Source organism: Acinonyx jubatus, chromosome B3, assembly GCF_027475565.1.
Source record: "Acinonyx jubatus isolate Ajub_Pintada_27869175 chromosome B3, VMU_Ajub_asm_v1.0, whole genome shotgun sequence".
NCBI classification, from domain to species: Eukaryota; Metazoa; Chordata; class Mammalia; order Carnivora; family Felidae; genus Acinonyx; species Acinonyx jubatus.
This window is the reverse complement of record NC_069386.1, coordinates 4,101,073-4,119,134: the sequence shown is the minus strand read 5'-3', so window position 1 is coordinate 4,119,134 and position 18,062 is coordinate 4,101,073. Positions and strand designations below refer to the sequence as shown.

The 18,062-nt window shown below is 45.0% G+C and overlaps 1 protein-coding gene and 1 non-coding gene across 5 annotated transcripts in view; one reads left to right on the top strand and one right to left on the bottom strand.

Moving 5' to 3' along the window:
- FSD2 (fibronectin type III and SPRY domain containing 2) overlaps window positions 1-18,062 on the bottom strand; it is an 83,487-nt gene that overhangs the window by 23,427 nt on the left and 41,998 nt on the right. For 3 of the 4 annotated variants that reach the window (XM_027068184.2, XM_027068185.2, XM_027068186.2), the window contains 2 exons: window positions 10,172-17,041; window positions 9,577-9,639 (listed from right to left, as the gene is read on the bottom strand). In XM_027068184.2, the coding sequence (XP_026923985.1) occupies window positions 16,789-17,041 (253 nt within the window). In that variant the 3' untranslated portion in view covers window positions 9,577-9,639; window positions 10,172-16,788. Of the gene's footprint in view, window positions 1-3,793; window positions 4,024-9,576; window positions 9,640-10,171; window positions 17,042-18,062 lie in introns of those variants that run through there. The other variant, XM_053223489.1, reaches the window with a different exon arrangement.
- On the top strand, window positions 13,673-13,799 carry LOC113602108 (small Cajal body-specific RNA 15). Its single transcript, XR_003423484.1, has one exon. It is a non-coding gene; the product is annotated as a small Cajal body-specific RNA 15 (non-coding RNA).

Sequence of the window (18,062 nt, the reverse complement as noted above, 5' to 3'; positions counted from 1 at the left end):
ATTCAGGTGGATCAAGTTCTTGCTCCTTGGGAAAACACTAGTTCACTGCTGTTTTCCAATGAGGAACAGTCTAGAAGGCAAACACAGGCACAAGAGAAGCGTGGAGGTCAGTCACTGTGTGTTCTGTACTTCACCTGCATTCCAAACACACCTCGTGCTCTATCATCATTACTCCTTTTATTTCTCACCTACAACTCCAGGCTGCATGCTCAGTGATAACAAAACTGTATGGGGTTTTGGGGGTTTTTTTTTACACTTTTTTTGAAAGATGATTTTGTGATTTAGGAAATTCTGTACTTCTCTTTTTTTAATGTTTACTTATGTTTTTGAGAGAAGAGACAGAGCAAGAGCACGAGCGGCAAAGGAGCAGAGAGAGAGGGAGACACAGAATCCAAAGCAGGCTCCAGGCTCCGAGCTGGCAGCACAGAGCCCGACGCAGGGCTCCGACCCACAAACAGTGAGATCATGACCTGAGCTCAAGTCGGACACTTATCGACCAAGCCACCCAGGCACCCTACAAAACTGTATGTTTTAATCAGCTCAGGCCGCTCTAACAAAATACCAATGAACTGCTGGCTCAAACGACAGACACTTAATTCTTACGGTTCTAGAGGCTGCAAGTTGTAAGATCAGAGGGCCAGCATCACTGAGTTTTGCTGGACTCTCCTCCGGGTTTGCAGACAGCTTCCTTCCTGTCTCCTCACAAGGTTGCGGAGAAGAGACCTCTGGTGTCTTTTCTCATAAAGGCACTAATCCCTTCATAAGGTCCTCCCTCTCCTGACCTCATTTAAAACAGCTATCTCTCAGAGCACCTGGGTGGCTGAGTTGGTTAAGCATTGGACCGCAGCTTGGGTTATGATCTCAAGGTTCGTGAGTTCGAGCCCCGCTTCGGGCTCTGTGCTGACAGCTCAGAGCCTGGAGCCTGTTTCAGATTCTGTGTCTCCCTTTCTCTCTGTCCCTCCCCCGTTCATGCTCTGTTTTCTCTGTTTCAAAAATAAACGCTAAAAAAAATTTTTTTTTAAATAATAAAATAAAACATTTCAAGCAAGCACACAAACAACATGTACATTTTTGGGGGAGAGGGCACATTTCAGTCCATTGTACCTACTCAAGAGTGTCCCTTCTTATAACAGTAATGATTGCAGTAACAAACATAATTCGAGAGCTCGTTCTGTGCCGGCACATGCAGGTGAGGGAACCGGGCGTAGTTCTTTAGCTAGACTAGGGTCACAGCTGGTACGCTGTCGTAGCGCTAAGATTTTCGCCCAGGCAGCCTAACAGTAAAGCTCAAACTCCTAATTCTCTCCCTGTTCTGCCTTAACTAGAGGAAAAATGATTTTGAGATCTGAACAAGTGAATTCAGGAATTTACTATTTTAGTTATCACACTTTTGAACTGGGTACAGAAGGGCTCCAAATATCAAAATGATTCTTTTGATAACTATTCATAAGAAAATAAACCAGACAGGGGCGCCTGGGTGGCTCAGTCAGTTAAGCGTCCGACTTCATAAACCCGAGGTTCTTGAGTTCGAGCCCCGTGTCAGACTCTGTGCTTACAGCTCTGAGCCTGGAGCCTGCATGGGATTCTGTATCTTCCTCTCTCTCTGTTCTTCTCCCGCTTGCACCCTGTCTGTCTCTCTTAAAAATAAATAAAGATTAAAAAAAAAAAAAAAACACCAGACCCCCCCTCCCCCCCCCCCAAAATGCAGACAACAGAGACTAAGAGGAAAGCACAACTCTGAGGAGTTTACAAACACCAGTGTGGAAGGGGTGACTCTGAATGCCAATCAGATGAGACACACATCACAGAAAGCAACCAGAAGTGATGACCTATCAAACTGGCCAAGCAGGAAACGACGAGTGATGTATCTATCACTCCCAGGGTCCAGTGAGGGCCTAGGGAACCAGCATGGTCAAATACTGCTGGTGAATATTTATCTGCATTCCTTCCAGAGAGGAAATCTGAAAATACATGTTTAAAGCTTCTCGTATGTGTTCTCCTCACCAAGTAAACGTGGCTACTTAAAAACGTCAAGATGTACGCAAAAGTTTATGTGTAAGGGCAGTCATGATATTGCTTCACAGATCAATTTATATATATTCTGGTAGGTAAAACATACTATTTTTTAAAAAGTTGAGAAAACACAGAGATTTTTAAAGAGACAGAAACAAAGAGCTTTGGATATTACTTGTCAGAATTAACCAGTGTTATAATTGGGCTCTTCTCTCGGTCACATATATATACCTATACTTTCATAACTCGTTGCTTTGTAACTTATTTATTTTTAATGCTTATTTCAAGAGAGAGCATGTGTGTGTATGAGTACGCAAGCAGGGAAGGGGTAGAGGGAGAGAGAATCCCAAGCAGGCTCCACACTGGCAGTACAGAGCCCGATGTGGGGCTTGATCTCATGAACCAGGAGATCATGACCTGAGCTGAAAACAAAGAGTCAGATGCTTAACTGACTGAGCCACCCAGGCACCCCTGAAACTTTTTTTTTTTTTTAAGTCATCTTGGCAAGTTATTGATGCCAAAAATAGATTCATGTCACTTTTTTTTTTTCAACGTTTTTTTTTTATTTTTTTTTTATTTTTGGGACAGAGAGAGACAGAGCATGAACGGGGGAGGGGCAGAGAGAGGGAGACACACAGAATCGGAAACAGGCTCCAGGCTCCGAGCCATCAGCCCAGAGCCTGACGCGGGGCTCGAACTCACGGACCGAGAGATCGTGACCTGGCTGAAGTCGGACGCCGAACCGACTGCGCCACCCAGGTGCCCCAGATTCATGTCACTTTTAATGAATGCCTAGTATTTTGCTCCATGAAGAGCATACTTGAATCAACTCTTGATGGGCTTTTTTTTCTTTTTAGCGTTTTTTATTATTATTATTTTAGAAAGAGAGAGGAGAGTGCAAGTGGGGGAGAGAGGCAGAGGGAGAGAGAGATTTTTTTTTAATTTTTTAAAAATGTTTATCTTTGAGAGAGTTTTTTAAAAATTGTTTAAAAATGTTTATCTTTGAGAGAGACAGAGTATGAGTGGAAGAGGAGCAGAGAGAGGGGGAAACACAGAATCCAAAGTAGCTCCAGGCTCGGAGCTGTCAGCACAGAGCTGGACGCGGGACTTGAACCCACCAACCGTGAGATCATGACCTGAGCCCAAGTCGGACGCTCAACCGACTGAGCCACCCAGACACCCCCCTCAATAATTTTTTTTAAAGGAGGGATTAGTCACTTTGAATACCTAAAAGAAACCTAGAGAGAAATATTCTTTGGATGGGGCTCGGAGGACAAGAAAATAAGTATCAGGTGAGGAAACAAAGCCCAATGAGGAAGCGAGGGCGAGGAGCGGATCTGAGTACGGAAGGAAAAGCTAGCCTCGGATGGAGAGAAGACCACTACCCTCCGACAGGGTGAAGGAGGGAAGGGTGTGTGTGGAAGCAGCGTAGACAGCGGGTGCGACACTGAAATCCCAGGGGAGGCAGAGGCTGCCACTCGTGGTGAGGGGAGGGTGGGGGCGGCTTGCCGGGAGTCGCCCGTCTTCAGCATCACTGCAACAAGGACGCGGCACTTAAGTCACTTGCCTGAGTGCTCTTCCCACGCACTGGCAGCACCTGCTGTCAAAATGGGCTCTGTTCTCGTCTCCCTCACGCCCCCACGTTTACACAAGTATCTGAAATTCATCTGAAAAACACTGTCACACACCAAGCATCCGGGCACCATCCCCAGTATTTCTCACACGGGAAAGCTGCTCTTCTTTTCATTAATGTTTTTAAGGTTGATTTATTTACTTAGAGAGAGACAGAGACGTGCAAGTGGGGGAGGGGCAGGGGAGGCGGAGAGTCCCAAGCAGGCTCAGTGGCATCAGCGCAGAGCCCGACGCAGGGCTTGAACTCCTCAGCTGTGAGATCCTGACCTGAGCCGAAACCAAGAGTCGGACGCTTCACCTGCCGAGCCACCCGGGCGCCCCGTCTGCACCACCTTTACTCATCCGGGTGTCACTCCTGTTCTCAGATTCTACTCAGCACTGAGAGAAATCAAACAAACACTGATTCAAGTTTACAGGTAACGAATTATGGGAACACTTTCCACAAAGCTCACGCAGTCACGGGGTAGAGGTAATTCTGCGTTTCCGCTTTGCTCTCTACAAAGCAAGTCTTCCAAGCCTGATGCCAAGGTTTCTCTCACCACTCCAAGTCCCTGAGTTAGAGGACGGAAGGGAGGTGGATCACAGGAACTCGAACCCCACCACGTGATTCCCGAAGGAGGCAGGAAGTAGAAAGAAGAGCCGCGGGAGGGAGGGAAGCGGCACCGGTCCTAACCTGCAGCCTCTTCCGTGGGAAACCGAGGGAAGCTGTGAAGAGGGCCCACGCGCTTTTTGGTCCCGGAAGTCCCAGCCGGCTATCCCTGGGAGGACCGGAGACTAACATGAGTGGAGATGTTCTGCCTCCTGTTCTCAAGCCCTCCCGAGCTCACCCTCTCGCCTCCAGGCTTCCAGTACAAATAACAACCTCCTCCCCTGCACCGCAAAAGCCCCAGCTGGGCCTCAGACCATATTAGCTTCTGGTAACTCAGAACTATAGGCGGGCAGCCCAGAGGCAGGATGTGAAGAGGCGGGCTGATTTCTGGCAGGGGAGAAAGGGAAAGCGAGGAGACAGCGGGCCTGGGTTTTAGTAACCTCAGAACCTTTCCCAGGACACCTGAAATACTTATGGAAGGAAAACAATCTTTACTAAGGCAAAGTCCAATAATCCACGACTTCCCGCAAATCCGCTTGTGATTTCCTCGAATAAAATTAGTACTTGACAACAGCGCTATCATGTTATGGCGAACTACTGTTTGACATCAACGTGACGTTCAGTTTCCTTTTGAAACGTAAAACTGTACAAGCTCTAAGCCTCCATGCACCTGCAGATCCTCTCAGCACAGCAGCTGGCTTCTGCATAGTTACTGCTAGGCTTTCCAGGTGAAAAACTAACCCAGATTGATCATTTGTTACATGTACAATTTTTTCTTTTACTAGAAACGAACAGACTTAAAATAAAGAGGTGAGCTATGAGTTTACCAGACAGAAGTAAACAAAAGAAGGAATGGTAACATTAACATCAGATACGGGGAGGGGCACTTGGGTGGCTCAGTCGGTTGAGAGGTTGAGCACTCTTGATTTTGGCTCAGGTCATGATCCCAGGGTCATGGGATCAAGCCCTGTGCTGGGCTCCACAGTGTGGAGCCTGCTTAAGATTCTCTCTCCCTCTCTGCGTACCTCCCCCTCCCACTTGCTCTCTCTCTCAAATTAAAAAACAAAAAAACAAAAACATCAGAGAAACGGATATTGGTCAGACATAAGTTGAAAGCATTAAACAGGATAAAAAGGATCTTATAGAAGGCATAATTTACAAAGACAGGGCACAGTCTTGTATGAACCAGTGACGTAATGTTACATACATAAAAAGATCTTCCAGAAATGCAAAAAAGATTGTTTAAAATGCATTTAAGGTGGAAATCTTAATCACACCTCTTCTAGAATTAGACTGACCTAGGAAATGTATCAGAGAACTAAATTCTAAAATCAATAAACCTGAATACTAAAACCAGTAAACCTGATGAAAGAGAGTCATAGAACTTAAAAAAAAACATTTTTTTTCATGTTTATTTCTTTTTGAGAGAGAGAAACAGAGCACAAGCAGGGGAGAGGCAGAGAGAGAGAGGGAGACACAGAATCCGAAGCAGGTTCCAGGCTCTGAGCTGCCAGCACAGAGCCCAAGAGGGGGCTCGAACTCACAGATCACAAGATCATGACCTGAGCCCAAGTCAGATGCTTAACTGACCGAGCCACCCAGGCACCCCCGCATAGAACTTTTATTTATTTATGTACATACTTATTTATAGCATAGAACCTTTTAATTCTAAGTAGAAAATATACATATTTTAACACCCATGAAATGTGTAATCATTGATTATGTACTTGCCAAAGAAGAAAATCTTAACTAAAACATACCGAATCTAATTCTCTGGTCACCACAAAACTGGAAAATAATACAAACATGACCACCATCACGCTGTGCACTTGAACTTACCCAGTGATGTATGTCAATTATCTCTCAATAGAACTGAAGAAAGAAATGGATTGAAAAGCTTAAGTATTTGAAAAAATGACATCCAATCCCAGATAACTCTTAGATCAAAGAAAAAAATGACAACATATGTAAAAAGCAATGAAAAAGAGAACACTTTATACCAAAAACTATGGAACGAGTTGTATTTAGAGGCAAATTTATAGCCTTAAAATGTCTTCATCAAAAATGAAATAAAAATGAAAGAACTTAAAAAAAATAAAGGCTCAGGCTAATATTAAGAAATGGGAAAAGAACAAGAGAGTAGGACGAGGAACTGTGACAAAAACTTAAACTGGAAAACAGAAGACAGTAAGTAAGAGTTGAAAAGCATTCAAAAAGAGACAAATCCTCTTGCAAGCCTGGTTCAAGAAAAAAGAAAACAAAAGTATGTAAGGTTAGGAATGAGAAAACAACCTCATGTGCAGAGCAGACTGTAAGAATCACAAGAGAATTCTATACACAATACAATGACAACTAATTTGGAAAATCTGTTGAAAATGGAGGACTTCCAAGCAAAATACAAATTAAGGTTGATCCCTCCCCCACAGAAAAGTTGAATTTTCATTTTTTTTAATTTTTAATTTTTAGAGAAAGAGAGCACGCGCCCAAGTTGGGGAGAGGGGCAGAGGGAGAGGGAGAATCTTAAGCAGGCTCCACGCTCAGCACAGAGCCTGACATGGGGCTCGTTCCCATGACCTTGGGATCATGACCTGAGCCCAAATCAAGTCAGACGCTCAACCAACTGAGCCACCCAAGCAACCCAAAAAGTTGACTTTTTAAATGATCACAGAAGAGAGTGGACACATTATATATAAATTCTACCACGTAAAACTATATAATAGGATTTTGCAATTGATTTCTCTACTCAGTCTTAAAAGAGCAGATAATTCCAAAGTCACTTAGATTATTTCAGAACGTAGTAAAATATAAAATGCTCCCTCAAGTTATTTTAAGGGATCTAGTATAATTTTAAATATCAACATCTGATTAATACAGTACCAAGAAAAGCTCCCCTTCGTGTCAGTGTCACTAATAAAAGATACATTCTATATAAAATATCAATAAATGGCACCCAACAGTGTATCAAAAGAATAATATACTGGATCAAAGAGAATTACTTGGAGATTCTATCAGTATTTTAGCAGGTACTGTACCAAAACCTTTTAATTTATGATACACGGATATATTTAAAGCACTGAATTTTCCATACTGGAACATGAAATGTCCATTTACTTGCCCTTAATGTCTTTTAATGATATTTCATATTTCTCATAAAGAAGTCTCTTTTGTGCAGTGTATTCATATTGGGTTCTTCCTCCCCCCCCCATTTTATAACTGATATACAAAAAAATTTAAGTTTCTGTATTCATTTAGCCACTTTGCTGAACCTTTTAATTCTAATAATTTTGTAATCTCATTCTTTTCCATTTTCCAGAAACAAAATTACATTATCCAAAAATAATATTTTCATTTCTTCCTTTCCTAACATTTTTGTCTGTTCCCTGTTTTATTACTTTGGCTAGAAAGCTAGCACCATGTTGAATATTAGAAGTGAAAGTAAATATTCCATTTTTTCCTGAGTTTAAAGAGAATGCTTCTATTGTTTTATCATTTAAGTATGACATTTACCATAGATTTCTTTTACGTGCCTTTTATCAAGTTGCTGTTTGTCTATTCCCATTTTGCTAAGTGTTTTATTTATTTATTTTTGGGAGGTGGGGGAGAGAGGGAAGGAGAGAGGGAGAGAGAAAATGAGCAGGCAGGGGCAAAGAGAGGAAGAATCTTAAGCAGGCTCCAGCACAGAGGCTGACACAGGCCTCAATCTCACAACCATGAGATCATGACCTGAGTGGAAATCAAGAGTCAGACGCTTAACTGACTGAGCCACCCAGGCACCCCTCCTATTTTGCTCAATGTTTTCTTTGAAATCAAAGTAGGTTTTGAATATTTGCAAAAAACACTTTACCGCTCGAGATGATCATATAGATCATACAGATTTAACCTCATATAAACTATTAATACAGTGATTTATAGCAACAGGCTTTCTAACGTTAAATCATTCCTGGGATAAAATCTTTCATTCTAGATGGAGGGCATGACTGAAATTGCTACTATTTTATTTTAGGGCTTTGTATTGATGGGAGTTGGGCAGTTTTTTCTTCTGGTGCTATCTTTGTCAGGTTTTGGTATTAAGGGGATGCCAACATTATGAGCTGAACAACTCTCCTTAATGGAAGCACTCCAGGAATAAGGGACAGCATGAGCAAAGACCAGGAAGAAAAAGCACAGGATATGCTCAGAGAATAGGATTTAAGACTTCTTTTTCTCTTTTTTAATGTTTATTTATTTTTGAGAGGCAGACAGAGCGTATGTGGGGGAAGGGCAGAGAGAGAGAGGGAGACACAGAATCTGAAACAGGCTCCAGGCTCTGAGCCGTCAGCAGAGCCTGATGTGGGGCTCAAACTCACAAACCGCAAGATCATGACCTGAGCTGAAGTCAGACACTTAACCGACTGAGCCACCCAGGTGCCCCAGGATTCAAGACTTCTTAAAATGGACTAAGTAACACAAAGTAGGTTTGACTCCAGTTGCTAATTAATCTTCAAGCACAACTCCTCTGCCAAAACACTTTGATATACTGCTCATTTTACATACAGAACAGACTCCAAACGTTCAAGATCCTTCCTACTTTATTTTTACAAATTTTTTAAATGTTTATTTTTGAAAGAGAGAGAGCGCGCGCGCGCGCGCGCGCGCGCACGAGCGGGGGAGGGGCAGAGAGAGAGGGAGGCACAGAATCGGAAGCAGGCTCCAGGCTCTGAGCTGTCAGCACAGGGCCCGAATTGGGGCTCGAACTCAAGAGCCTAGCCATGAGAACGTGACCTGAGCCGAAGTCGGACGCACAACAGACTGAGCCACCCGGGGCGCCCCAAAATCCTTCCAACTTTAACCTATTTTACATTTCAACCTGTGCTTTCCTGTGATTTTTGTTTGCTTAGAATGCTATATATGATCTACAATGGCACATCCAAATCCTACCCACCTATCAAGGGAATAGTTCAAATACCCATGAAAAGTTCTCAGATCCAATTGAACTATGTCTGAGTTCACATGTGCTACAGCAAATTACTGTCAGCTTTTGGCTTGCCAACTCCTTAAGCTCTCTGACAGCTATACTATGTTGGTCAGTGTCACGCCCCCTCCCCCAATTCACGACCTTCCCAGAACCTTAGAATGTGACTTTATCTGGCAATAGTTATTGTAAATGTAATTAGTTAAGATCAGGAGTAAGGTAGGCCCTTTGTCCAAGAAGGCTGTGTCCTTTTAAGAAGAAACACAGATACACAGAGAAAAACACCATAGGAGAAACTTCAAGAGATCCAAAAGATGCAGCTACAAGTCAAAGAACTCCTAGGATGGGTGCACAGCACCGGAAACTAGGAAAAGGCAAGGAAGTATTTTACCCAGAGTTTCAGAGGAAGCATGATCCTGCTGACACCTTCATTTCGGACTTCCTGGTTCCAGAACTGTAAGATAATAAACGCGTTGTTTTAAGCTACCCAATTTGCGATACTTGGTTATCACAGCCCTAGGAAACGAAAGCAAAGGCAATTTAAATTTCTAATTTATCTTCCTAACTCCAACAGCGCTATGTCCCTAGTCCAGCTGAGAACTATGTAGGTACTCAAATCCTTCCAGGAGTGGGCTTCCGGCAGCAGCAGTCAGGCACTGCCAGACCTTATGAGCTCCTGCTGGGAGACGACCAACAGCCAATGCTCGTAAGTGGTAAGTAAGCACCGTGACTGTAAGACAAGCGGCTACGCAGACGAACGGAAGCCAGAAACTAAATGAAACACGCGGCAGCCGGAGAGGGAAGAGCCTCGATTCCCCGGAGAGCGACCAGGGAGGAAGGCAGTTCTCGAGACGGGAGTCTCCGAGCCGCTCTCCAGACCCCGCCGAACAGCCCAGTCCTCTCCCCACCCTCCACGGCCGGGAACCCAGCAACTGCCACCTCCAGACCAGGAGCCCCTCCTACCCCGCTCCGCGCTGCCGCCTCACCTCCGCGGGCGCGTCCCGCTATGTTACGCTGTTGCATGGAGGGAGGGACTTCCTCCCCACACCCGGAAACCGGAAGGAGCTCTTTCCCGCCGGAAGGAGAGTGCAGTTGCTGTCGGGGTCGGATCCCGGAGGGCCGGGTGTGGTTGTGGCGTAGAGCAAGGCTGATCTCGGGCCACCCGCGGGGCGGGCGACGATATCGTCCTTGTGGGCAGGCTGGCTGGCGTGTCGGGTTTCGGGGAGTATGGCGGGGAACCGGAGTAGAGGTGAGAGGTCGGCGTATCTGTCGCGAGGGTCCTCGTCACCCAACCACATCTACGTCTCATACCTAACTCTTGCTCAGCTTTTTCGATCCCGTCTAAAAAAACAAGCCTGGTAGTTCACGGAGGTGCGGTGGGGAATATATGTGGAAGGGAGGAGTAAAGTTTAAGGAAAAATAATTCAGGAGGTGAATTTAACATAAGTGGTCCCTTAAGGGATGTGACTCCAGGGCCTGTGCATAACCAGGCCCTCTGAATCGGTGACTCCTGCTTGAGGCAGCAGCACCTGTTGCATTAATTTGAAAACATGCACACAGGCGGGTGATTTTCAAGCTTCCTGAATCTGCCAGCCAAGTCATTGGGTGTCAGAGGAGGGACAGCCATCTGGGTCATCCCCCACGGTTCAGTTTTGAATGGAAGCATAGTGAGAGGAGACAGGCTGAAAGTCAGGAATTAGAAATGTGTCATTTATTTACATTTTATTATTTTTTATTAAAATTTTTTTAATGTTCTTGAGAGAGTGTGAGTGGGGGAGGGGCAGAGACACAAAGACACAGAATCCTAAACAGGCTCCCAACTCCGAGCTGTCAACACAGAGGCTGACACCGGGTTTGAACTCACCAGCCGGTGAGATCGCAACCTGAGCCCAAGTCAGGGGCTCAACCTACTGAGGCACGCAGGCGCCCCTGTAGGCAGTTTCTGTTTCACTCACTCCTCTTGACCATTTAACTCCTGCTTCCATCAGTGACCACAGCAGGCTACACATCACCCTTCTCTCACTTCTAGAACTCGAGACTTTTCAGTGGATTAGTAACTGCACAGAAACGGACCCACTATTGAATTCATTATTATTGCTACATGAGTAGGTGTTTAAAATGCCTTATACTTTACAGAAATCCTTGGTAGGTAGTTATATATGGTTATTTGGGGGAGATTGGCTTGAGGTTCTTTGAAGGGCTGGGAACATATTTTTTTTATTTAAAATAATGAAGCCTAGGCTCTGAAAATTCTATAAACTGTTTAGGAAAGGATGAGATTTCAAGAACGACAGGCGCCTCCATATATGTAGTATTTTCCCCTACATCTGATATGGAAATTTGGGTAAAATTTTGGGGGGGTGGGGTGAGGAAGCCTCTCCCATAAAATGACTTTTTAAAGACACTTGACATTTGAGAAGGTATCACCTGTGGTCTTCTTCTCAGGTATCACCTGAGTTTGTCATTACCTTTACAGCATATGGTTTCCTCCATGAAAGTCTTAGATTCTAAGACCAGCAGAGAGTCATGGTGTGGCGTGCTATCAGGGCCAAGGGGTAACTTCCACTCATCAGCCTCCAAACATATAAACCAGATTGATGTTTGAGAACATTTAAAATATGTATGTTGTAGACTCTGGGCTCTCTCGAGAATCATCAAAACTATAATAAATATTAAATGTGTTAAAGATCTCTTGCAGGGATAGGAAGGAAACATGCTAAACCACATACATCTTCCTCAGATCCCCATAAACCCCTCCCACTCCTCCCAAGTTAGAAGTTACTGTTACTAACAGGGTTCTGTGGTAGATCTCTCAAGTGTATGGGGACAGAAGAAAGGCTGAGAATCACTCGCTATTTTTTATCTCCCTCTCCCCACTCAACACACAATTTGAAAGTGCTTTGCTTTTTTTTTTTTTCTTTTGAGGGAGAGAGCAAATGAGCACGAGAGCAAGAGGGTCAGCAGGAGGGGCAGAAGGAGGGAGAGAGAGAGAATCCTAAGCAGGTTCCATGCGAGTGTGGAGCCCAACCGTGAGTGAGATCGTGACCTGAGCTGAAACCAGAGTCAGACGCTTAACCCACCGAGCCACTCAGGTGCCCCATGAAAGTGCTTTGCTTTCTGATGAAGAAATTTTCTTTTAACTTGGACGACAATTCGATGCCTCTTATCTCTTTTCAGGGATGTGAGCGTTTGAAAGCAGAATGCCTTTGCTTCCATGATCTGATCAGAGATTATGAAGATACAGTTCCTCCCTTTGGTTTGCATACAGTTAAGTCGAGCAGATACAGGTCAATGGTCAGTGTGCCACTTAAGTATTCAAGAAGAGGTGAGTGTGTGCAACTTAACTCGGCCGGGGGGGGGGGGGGGATTAAGTGCTTCCGGGAAGTGACTTTTGAGCTATACAGGCATTAGGAGGACAAGAAAGGGTAGGTCCATTCCAGGTACCTAGGGATCTGTGATCTGTGGCTTGTTTACAAATTGTGAATTACACAGAAGACAGGGTCAAGTGTCTTCTGCCTTTCTTCAGAGGTCTGTCCTTCTGAGGATAGTGCTCCTCTTGTTTTCCTTCTCTCTCCCTGTCCTTCTTCGCCTTAATTAGATGGATGTTGAGGATAGAAAAGAAGTCAGAGGGGAGGCATCTTTCTGAGTGGCAGAGCAATAGGACAGGTTTACCAAGAAATAATGATTGTACTCAGGAAATCCATCTCTAAAAACTGCGTTCCTGCTTTGTTAAAATGCACAGCTGGGAAACCTCAATTTTGTTGATTGATTGCTTTCCCAGTGAATGGATTATATTCTTGTCTCTAATCCAGTCTTTTCAAATTTAGGGGCCTCTCTTAAGCCCACATCTAGACCTAGGAATGAGCATGGGGGAGGCAGCAAAATCAGAACCCAAGTTCATACTACAAAAGCATTTTTGTTGGCTATAACTGAGTGACTGCCTGTTGTTTGACCTGCAAGCTGGGTAGTTGAATTGTCATTCAAATCAATGATAGTTTAATTCCACTAGGATCTGTTGAAGGTGGAACTAGGCAGAAAAACCTGATTCTGTCAAAGTCTGGGGAGAATGACGAAAAAGCAATCAATCAGTGAATCGGGCTTAATTTTTTTCTGGGACTGGGACTAGCAGGAAACAAGCAGTGAAGTGGAAGACGCGACAGGCGTGACAAGAACTGGCGCCTGTGCACTAGCAGCTCTAAAGTAATTACTCACTCGGGGCATCCATCGTGCCCAGCTCATCATCACGCTCCTTCTAGGAGACTTGCTGACGGAGAAGGTGCTGACTGGCTGGAATCTTCTTCGCAAATCCTGAACTCTCATCTTGCATTTAGATTCCTTAACCATGGATTGCAGTGAAGCACGTGTATGCTAGCGTTCCAGTCTCTGAACACTCGAAAAGTAGTTAGTTATCTAAAAGTAATCAACTAGCATTCCTTTCGTGTCTTGACGTGCTAGAGGACAGTGTTTCAAAGGCTGGACTTGGTCTTCTGGAGACTAAGAAAATAGAGTCCTTGAAGTCAAGCTGACTCTGCTGTTAGCCTCCTAAATGAAAAGGTAGATAGAACAGGTCTTGTTTACAAAACAAATTCAAGACCTACTTATCTACCAACAGCATTTATACGTATAGTGTGGTCTTGCTGTGGAAAATAGGAACAGTAAATTGAGAGATCAGAAAGGGTGGGAAAAGGCAGTGAACCCACAAGACTCTTCCTGTACTAACTGATAGGAAGGTGGCTGGAAATTGGAGAAGTTGTTCATGAAAGTGGAGGATGGGACCTTTCCCGTAGTGCAGCCTTCGGAGGGTCCAGCAGGTTCTCTGGTAGCTAAGCCTCCTTGGACAGGGACGAGCGGATCTCATTTACAGAATGCCATGTCATGGTGAATTGTGCTGCGGGCAGCTGCCAGTGTGAGCCGTGTAAGGTTATGATTCTGACATATTGAGAGGATGAGAAGCATTAAGGAAAAGGCCTCATTGCCCATGCAATCACTCTGCTTTATACTGGTCACCGTGCTTGTGCTTCAGAAAGATTTTATTGGGTGTGTACAAGCAATGATTGCATATCATTGTCTGAATCAGCAGGAAGTCCATTAAACACACTTTTCCAAATAAGAGGCAATTTCATTTTATCAGAAACCGGTGTCTCTGACCAACTTTCCAGTCCCATCGAAGGGTGCCTTAAATTCTGATTATTCTGAATTACTAAGCCCATGTTAGTTTACACTAAGATTCTGTGGTTATTTTACGTAGTCTCCCCTTTGTTGAGGGAAGCCAAAACTTATGTTAATAACCTTCTCAAGAGTTAGAAAGTAATACAGGTAAAGCTAGGAAAAGAACAGATTGGTATCTTTTGTTTTATCTGCGGTGTCAGGGATTGTGGCTACAATATTCTGACTTTTTAAAAATCCGTTTTGTTTTTTGTTTTTTAACAGATATATCAGCAGGTTGCAGCTGAACATGGCCTTGAGGTAAATCCTGCCCCTGTTGAAATTTGATTTCAGCAGATTATTCATGGTAATTTAGGAACTGGAATATTTTACAGAAAAAAAAAAAGTTTCGTTTGGTTCTGTTCTATTTTTTCTTCTCCTAGAAGAACCATGTTTAAACAAAACTTCACTATGCTGAAGAACTGTGATGCTTTAAGTTGGTCATCTGCCTCATTTTAAAGTAAGTGAATTTTATATGTCAGCACAAATTCTAGATGTTTTTTTTCTTGATCAATAAAACTTTTACTCAAACCTTACAGGTGTCGAGTTTTTAATCGTTTTATCCACGTTCAGGTTACATGTGAAATATTCCATAAAGCCTTTAGAGTGCTGAATTCAAATTTGCCGTATCCGTGATAGCCTACCTCCTGCTTGGTAGTTTCTGTTGCAGTGGCTAAGCTTGGTTTTGAATATGCACACATGTATATTCTGTTTGTAACTTGAACCATCTCTGTTTACATTGGCCGTCCCTTCCTTATCTCAGGGTAGTAAGACTGTCAAGTTGTTAATTCAGGAATCTGAGCCGCCATGTGTATCAACAGGCAGGGTTTTTAGACAGGCGACTTGAGAGGCGTTCATCGCATCAGACTTTGTGCTGGAAAACACTCAAGTTTTAGATCACAGGATTTTCAGTTCCCACGAAACCATGAGTGATGAGACACGGGGCGTATCTGTGCAGAGGGGCATCCGCGGGGCGGAACAAAACGGTCTGAGAACTGCTTCACAGGCAGAGTCCCCTGCTCTGCACCCACACGTCCAAGCTCGAAGACGCAGTGTGCAGAGCTTTAGGTGGCAGCTGGAGAGCCGAGCGGAGAACCAGGAAGGCAGCCCGCGGGGCCGGTGCTGTGGGCACAGGAGGGCATGACAGCAGAGAGGCAGGAGGCCCCAGAGCTGCTGGCCCAGGGGCCGCTTTGCACACCGGTGCTCAGCTTTAGCCTTTGGCGGGCGAGGTTCTCTCTCCCGAAACTGCCACGCATTTGCCATACGTTCTATATCGTGCGCTCCTGTGTTCGTCATTAAATCTCCCAGTCTATTGAGTCTAGTCTATTGAGGCTAGTGCTATTTTTTCTTTGTTTAAAGGGACACGGGAGCTCTGGAAGATCATGTGACTCCTTGCAGAGTAGCTACAGAGGAGCAATCAAACCTCGGTCTTTTGATTTCCAGTCTGGTTCTCTCCACGTGACAGGACAGTTCCTAGAATCAGTTGTGACTAACGTTCTCTGTTTTTTCCCGCTTTAGCCCCCGCTCTCTCTCCCGATGCACTGAAAGTCCCACGTTTATGCGTAGGCCGCTGCGGGACGTGAAGTGTGTAGTAGAGCGTTCCATTTTGCCCAGTCTTGCCATCAAGCCGCAGGTGCCCTTCTGTTCCTTCAGACTGCCTCCCCTCCAGGTTTTCTCCATCTCCCTGCCGTACATCCTTTGCTGTAGTTTGGAAAGAGCCCCACCATCCCTCGCACGGAGAGCAGAGAGCCCGACAATGGTGGTTGGATGAGGAAGATACTAATTTATTCAGTATTTGGTGTGTACCGTTTGTTACACGTTAGTCCTTAGGGACCGAATGATGAACAAGACAGACACTGTCCCTGCCTTCATGGAAGGGCGCACGGTAGAGGTCATTTCAAAGTTTGAGTGGGGTAAGTTCTGTGAACGAGGGGAACAGGTGTGACAGCGTGCTCAGTGCCAGAAACTGCATCACAGTGCCATTAACTCCCGGGAAAACAGAAGGCGCGTGGCTTCCCTGGTTCTCTGTGGACAGCCTCTTGCCTTCTGGAGTCTGTTCCCGGCTGACTCGCAAGATGTCCCGGGTGTGCCGCGGCCACTAGTACTTATGTATCTCTTCCCTCCCTTGCCCCTGCCCCCACGCTCTGTAGGCCTTGGACTTTCAGATACTTTGCATATAAACAAACAGACCGATACAGTTTGACCACCTGAAAGGCCTGGAGTTCATTTTGTCTGAGCCCTCATTTTACAGCCGCGCCTGGTAATGACTAACCTAACATCTTACAGGTGGCAGTGCGCAGGGCTAGAAACCTGTGCTTGAACGCCAAGTTCAACCAGCTGAGGGGTGGCCGGCTTGGAGGGGTGGGTACAGAAGAGAGGGAGCTGGCATCAGAATGGTCTAGTAGAAAGTGACATGCTTTGGCATTGAAATGCCATTATGTATCTTCAGACACCCAGGCTTTTCCAAAGAAAAACAGGGATGCACAAATCGGTGAAGCTGACAACTAAACGTGTACAGATGCTGAGAAATGTCCGCATTGAAAAATGACAATTTTGAATTTTCATAGTCTAGCAGAATGCCGATCTTCCTCGGGGAGACAGTTATTCTTATATCTGGAGTCGTCCCGTTGTGCAGGAACTCATACTTATGCCTAGAAATTAAATGTTGATAGGACACAGCTTCAGAAGTTCTGTAGATGCGCTATTTACAGAACATTTCGTATTAGTTTTCAAATAATGCTGCGATCGTGTTTTTTTTTTTTAATTGACTACCAAAGTAACGGTTCATTTCCCAACATATCTGTCTCTTTTCTAAAATTTGTCCTAAGAGACCTCTCTTTTTAAACACCATTTGTTTTTGATCAATTTCTTCACCTAAGAGACTTACATACACTCTTACTGCATCAAAGTTTGTATAGAAATTGGTGTTTTAAAACTTGGGATTTTAAGGTTCAAATGTATAAAGCCTTCATAATAAAGATGTTTGAACCGGGGAGCCCCACGATCTTTCATGTAATAAAATGTGCCTTTTGGTATAACCTGTGCACAGGTACTCAGGCATGATCCTTAGACCTTCCGACTCAGCAGGGCCAGCCGGGGCCGTCACCGCCCCCGCAGCCTAGCCCAGCACCCTCTCCCCGTGCTCTGTAGCCTGGGTGCTTTGAAAAAATGGCTGGAACCCAAAGCAGCCACGGGAACTTCCTACCCCTGCTACCTACAGATGTCTGCAGAACACGGTGCCAGCAAGCTGGGCCACACGCCTGGGAGGAGCACTTAGAATACGGTCTCGGTGTCAGAGAGAGCCAGCCTGGCTCCGGCCCCGCTCGTCTCATCTTCCCCTCAGCTCCTTTCCTTAGCTAAGCAGCCACCAGAAGCCAGGAGCCAGGAAGGCGCTGCCCTCCACCTTCTTCCCACTACAGCACCAGACGAAAGCAAAAACTGCAAGTCAGCTAGGATACCTTCCGTATCCTGTCTGTCCCCTGTCTGTAACTCTGTCCTCTGTCTTTCCAAGGTGGGGCCACAGAAGCGGCCAGGCCTAGTGCCTGGCTTTTTGCCCATCCTTTTTCACGCTGTCTCATGTTTCCATCCTCTTCTGTCTTCTGACCTTTCAACCCTCCCACCGTACACAGACTCCTACTCTTCCTTTATCCTCCCCGTTCTCCTCTGCCCTTC